The following is a 6,234-nucleotide window of genomic DNA, read 5'->3' on the forward strand; positions in this document are numbered from 1 at the left end:
GACCCCAGATGACCCAATATCGAACTCATCCAAGATTTTATTAAGGGTAGCATTCTGACCAAGTTTCATTAAGATTGGGCCAAAATTGTGACACCTAGAGTGTTAACAAGTTTTTCCTTTGATTTGGCCTGGTGACCTAGTTTTTAACCCCAGATGACCCAATATCGAACTAGTCCAAGATTATATTGAGGGTAACATTCTGACCAAGTTTCATTAAGATTGGGCCAAAATTGTGACCTCTAGAGTGTTAACAAGCTTTTGCTTTGATTTGACCCGGTGACCTAGTTTTTGACCCCAGATAACCCAATATTGAAATCATCCAAGATGTTATTGAGAATAACATTCTGACCAAGCTTCATTAAGATTGGGCAAAATTGTGACCTCTAGAGTGTTAACAAGCTTTTCCTTTGATTTGAGCTGGTGACCTAGTTTTTGACCCCAGATGACCCATTATCGAACTCGTCCAAGATTTTTATGAGGGTAACATTCTGACCAAGTTTCATTAAGATTAGGCCAAAATTGTGACCTCTAGAGTGTTAACAGTCAAATTGTAGACGACGGACGGACGACGGACACAGGGCGATCACAAAGGCTCACCTTGAGCACTTCGTGCTCAGGTGAGCTAAAAAGGGCATAACTCAATAAAGTATACCAACTTGCAAGTTTCATTTGAATTTAATGAAAACTGAAGGTTGAATATAGTCCAAAATGAACTGATATAGCTGTAATAATTTTAAGTCCCAAAAAGGGATCAGACAAAAAGCACATGTCCACTTCATACTGATGATGTAGTCCAAGTTTCATTTGAATTACCTCACCAAGATGTATGACATGCAATGAAGGATCATGCCAAGTCTAAACGTGTTTTTAAACAACAATACACTAAATTGTTGGGTGAGACAGAAGTTTGTTTTAATCACATTTTTCAACAATACACAGCTTGAAGGTATATGACTTACATGTATATATTAGCTAGACAGGTGCAAAATGATAACATCACATTTTATGTGAAAGATAACGTCCTCATATACATGATCATAAAATGAAGACTGAAGTCATATATGTCTTTGGCATATCACACGACAGATAACAAAATATAAATCTTCTGTATGAACCTAATAAAGGCAAAATAAGAAATAAAAGGTACCTTTTTACGCCTTTCTACAAGTTTCTGGTACATAAGCTGAATGGCTGCAGATTACTGACAGTTTGCTTTCAGAGAAAATAGCATCAACACGGATCATTGCTGCAAAAAGAAATTCAGAATGTTTTAAAATATGTACATATACAATCATGATAATAAGACATAGTTTGTTATACATAGGACGAGTGTCATCTTACATCCAGGGTGTAAGACAGAGTTTTCCAGCACTGATGAAAACATCAGAGACTCGCGTAACACAACCCAAAATATTTTTGTGTGAGTCGGTTGGTAGGAATTTTTTTTGCATATTATCATATAAGGAAAACAATTTCATGTCCAGGAAAAAAAGTTAGGTCACCGCGATTTTCACAGGTAGGTCGTGTTACCACAAACAAATGATTTTTTAATGATAGCCTTATATACATTTTATTTTAGTCAGAAATATAGCAAGCCATTTAATGGATTTACTTGGATATGTTTGCAGACGTTTACCGTATATTATAATGGTTGGCAGTGTGCATTCTGTTCTAGGTCCGGTAAAGGGATGCCTAACCAATTATTTCTTTAAAATGTATAATAACAATCATCAACGTTGCAACAGTAGCACAAAAAATATGAAAGTCAGTGCAAATATTATACTAGAGAATATACCGAGACTGTATGTAATTCACACTTCTGTGTCAAAACTGAAACAAACTTAACAATTCCTCGGTTCAAGAAAACTTGTTCAGGTATAAATTATCATAAATACACTGACGAGATAAAGAAACGCCTCATTCAAACTCGGTATACAATTTTTCGTTAACCGTGATTCAAAATTAGAAAAGAACAATTCCATTCGCAAATTAGATGCTTTACAAGAATTTATGGTCAATAAGAAATCATTTCATTGTCGCATTAAGCTTAAATCTTGAATTTTAATAGCCCGGTCGGAGAAATTGCATTAGAAAAATCAGTAGCGCGTGTTGCCACCTCTGCTAGCAACCACAGCAGCAAGGCGACGCCTCATAGAGCCGCACCAGTTGCGTAACAGATACCGTGGGATTCTGGCCCACTCCTGGTGCAGCGCTGCTTCCAGTTCCCGGACGTTTGCTGGCTGGGGTTGACGTTGGCGTAACCGCCGTCCGAGATAATCCCACGCGTGTTCAATCGGATTGCAGTCCGGTGAACACGCCGGCCAAGGTAAAACATTAATTGTTCTAGCCTGTAGAAAGTCCCTGGTGACGCGTGCAACGTGAGGTCGCGCGTTGTCGTGCTGATAGACTAATCCTTGACGTTGACGGAATAAAGGGACAACTACATGACGTAATATCTGGTCGATGTAACGCCTGGCTGTGAGATTACCTTGGCAAACGACGAGTTGGGACTTAAACCTATGGTTGATTGCTGCCCACACCATTACTCCACCTCCACCGTAACGATTGTGCTCCAAAACGCAATTGTTTGCGTAGCGTTCATGGCGTCGTCTATAGACACGGATACGTCCGTCGGCGTTCCACAAGTTGAAACGCGACTCGTCACTGAACACTACGTTCTGCCAACGCTGGCCGCGATGGTTGCGGGCCCAAATAAGACGTTGGTGACGGTGGCGTAACGTTAGAATTAGACCGCGGTAGGGCCTACGACAGGTAATTCCGCGTTCTCTGAGTCGATTTCTCACTGTATGTCGACTAATTGGACGTCCACGGTTACCTACAACTATACGTGACGTAGATTGCGCCGTCACAAATCTGTCACGTAAATGACGTTGACGTATATAATTATCCTGTCGTATTGACGTTACACGCGGTCTACCTGAACGTGGTCTATCGATAGACGTTCTCGTGTCTCTAACACGTCGAATAAGACGCACAATTGTCGAACGAGAGACGTTAAAACGTCTAGCAACTTGTTCCTGCGTTCGCCCACATTCAAGCATAGCCAAAACCTGAGCCCTCTCTTCAGAATTCAGCCTCGGCATTACGAAAACTAATGGTTTTTTTTCAGAGAATAGCTGAAAATATGGTTGTGTGTCGTATTACACATGTACATGTGCAAAAATCGTCCAATCAAACCACATGGTTTACATGCACGGACTGCACGAGGAAATCATGACCAGGTACATGAAGTGAACAAATGGCTGAATGAAATCGCGCGAGTTTTTGTTCACTGTGTTTGTCGGTCAGAGTACATGTAGATTTACTACATTTCACAACAATTAAAAGCGTTAGGAAAAAAATAACGCCAAATTTCAATGAGGCGTTTCTTTATCTCGTCAGTATATATAGTAGACGCAACTTGACCGCGATTGTTGACCTTAGGCTGATTATTCATATCGATTATTACATTGTAGAAAAAAAGGGTGATTAGGGTAGCCATATATATTTATATGAAAATAGTTTATATACATTGCAGTATCAAAGTATGTATACTTACATTTGGTCTGTACACTAATTTATATTTACACAAATTTATATTTCCATTTTCTCGTGCAGCTCGGGGTTTTTGTTCAACATTTCCTTGACATGTACAATACTTTGTATATAAGTAGCGTCACCGTACATTACTTTCATTTGAAAATGGCTTTTTCCTTAGATGCCCGAAAAATCATTTCAAATGTCACTAAATATTTTGAAAAAGATGCTTCAAATCGAGCCTTTACTAAAATGGCAGCAGAGGCTACAGGTGTTGGAATGACAACTGTTAGAAAAATACGAAAGGAGTCATTTTCCGGGGAAGGGCGAAATGAAGAAAATTTATACCCATTACCAGCGTCTTCGTCTGAGAAGTATATTTTAGAAACTGAATTACATGTACTTTAAAGTTCTTGATATAAATAATTACGACATTCTGTTAATTATTTTAGATACGTTTTTTTTTGAAATATATTTATGTTGCACTTATATTTCTCTCCAGTAATGTGAAAAGTGCGATTTAGAGAAGTTGGTATTTAAACTGCAATACTTTATTTTTCATGATTCCCTTTTTTATAATTTTTCAGAGTGAAAACAAATCGTATTTTCCCTGACGATTTTGACTGCGGTGTTATCAGAAGGAAAATAAGGGAATTTTATGTAATGAGGAAGCAGCTTCCAACGGTGGGAAAAATTCACAAAGAACTGGCATCAGACATTGGCTTCCATGGAAGCATCACGTCCCTTAGGAAAATATTGAGAAATTTGGGTTACAGATGGAAGAAATGCGGAAGCAACAGGAAGGTTTTAATGGAAAAGCCAGACGTATCTCGTCTTAGATGCGAGTATCTAAGGAAGGTAAAGCAGTACAGAGATAGCGGCTACGACTTGGTCTACTTAGACGAGACATGGATAGACACTTCTCATACTGCAAAGTATTGTTGGCAAAGTGTTGAAGAACGTGGTGTTGCAGCACCTTTCAACAAAGGACAACGCTTGATAGTTGTCCATGCAGGTGGTCAGAATGGATTCGTACCCGGTGCAGAGTTAGTTTTTAAAGCAAATTGTGCTACCGGAGACTATCATCATGAGATGAATGGTCCAAACTTCGAAAAATGGTTGAAGGAGAAGTTACTGCCCAATTTGCGAGTCAAATGTGTGATTATTATGGATAATGCCTCCTATCATTCCGTACAGAGTGAGAAAACTCCATCATCATCTACCAAAAAGGCGGACATTCAAGAGTGGCTGAGAAACCGTGATATACCTTTCGGTGAAAAACTAACAAGACCAGAGCTGCTGAATATTGTAAAAATGTACAAACCTAAAGAAAAGGTTTACAGGATTGATTCACTTATAAAAGAAAGGGGACATGAAGTGCTACGTCTGCCACCGTACCACTGCGAGTTCAATCCCATTGAACTGATTTGGGCAAATTTGAAGAAAAAGGTTGGGCAAAGAAACTTGACATTCAAACTCACTGATGTCCAAACACTCACACACAATGCACTGGCAGATATTGGAATTACAGATTGGGAAAATGCTGTGAGTCATGTTTTGGCAATCGAGGAGAACTATCGCCAAACTGAATTGTTGGTTGATGACCAAATTGATCAGTTTGTTATACCCCTCAGTGATGAAAGTGCTACCGATACAGCCAGCGAATTTGATTCAGACTGAATTGTTTTTAATATTATGTTTATACATATATGATTAAACTAATATCTTTGAATAAAATAATATTATATGAAAAAAAATGAATAAAATAACAAAAAATAAAAACAAAACATATAATAAATTGAAATAGTAAAAGAATGACCCCCCCCCCCCCCCCCCAAAAAAAAAGCTGAAAGATATTAAAGAAATTTTAAAAAATCCCTCACAGGGCTCGAACCTATTACTCTATATATAACTTAACATGTATATTGAATACCGGACCTCTAGACTCTGGGTCTTGACTTGAGGTCCGTTTACCGGATCCGTAGCCACTTCCTTTCCCCAAAGGCCAAACCAGAAATTTCAGATGCACTGCAGCACAAAGTAGTAAGCATGTTATTTTGATGAAAAAAGATCTTAAATAGGATTTGATAAAATATATGGATTGTGTTGAACATAATTGGTAATTCTTCGAAATTAAACTACTGGGACTGTTGTACTGTTTATGTATTGATGTTGAAAATTAATACAAGCTACATGTTATATGTACAAAGCTGTTACTGCATTGGTTATAGCCCTTTAGCGTCTGTGCGCCATTTGTAAGCGTCAATTTTGTGTTTGTTTTGAGTTTAACGCCGTTTTTCAACAGTATTTCAGTCATGTAACGGCGGGCAGTTAACCTAACCAGTGTTCCTGGATTCTCTACCACTACAAACCTGTTCTCCGCAAGTGACTGCCAACTTCCCCACATTAATCAGAGGTGGAGGACTAATGATTTCAGACACAATGTCGTTTATCAAATAGTCACGTATACATGTACTATTTAATGCTGTATTATCAGTGTCAGGGCTGTTTCCCGTATAAATCTACCTGCGTTAAAAAGAAGCAGTTCCAAAGCAAAAAAGTATGTTTTTTCCCCAATTTTGAACTTTAATTTCCCAATAAGTATGAATACTGAGAACTGTTTATAAAGATGAGACTATATTTATTTGATAAATGCCTCCGATTATGTACAGCGTACAAATTCCTATTTATTATTTA

General features: G+C 38.2%; 1 protein-coding gene across 1 annotated transcript; it reads left to right on the plus strand.

Annotated features, from left to right (window-relative positions):
• Window positions 1-3,789: 3,789 nt before the first annotated feature.
• LOC128555441 (uncharacterized) lies at window positions 3,790-5,217 on the plus strand. The gene is made up of 2 exons (XM_053537716.1): window positions 3,790-3,911; window positions 4,125-5,217. The coding sequence occupies exons 1-2, from the start codon at window positions 3,790-3,792 to the stop codon at window positions 5,215-5,217; spliced, it is 1,215 nt and encodes a 404-aa protein (XP_053393691.1).
• The last annotated feature ends 1,017 nt before the right edge of the window (window positions 5,218-6,234 follow it).

The sequence above is a fragment of the Mercenaria mercenaria genome, chromosome 3 (assembly GCF_021730395.1).
Source record: "Mercenaria mercenaria strain notata chromosome 3, MADL_Memer_1, whole genome shotgun sequence".
Classification (NCBI taxonomy): Eukaryota; Metazoa; Mollusca; class Bivalvia; order Venerida; family Veneridae; genus Mercenaria; species Mercenaria mercenaria.

What these genes read in the sequence shown, in the direction of transcription:
- LOC128555441 (XM_053537716.1), top strand. Translation starts at nt 3,790, where the DNA reads ATGGCAGCAGAGGCTACAGGTGTTGGAATGACAACTGTTAGAAAAATA. An exon ending in CCAGCGTCTTCGTCTGAGAA is followed by an intron (nt 3,912 to 4,124) that starts GTATATTTTAGA and finishes ATAATTTTTCAG; the next exon opens with AGTGAAAACAAATCGTATTT.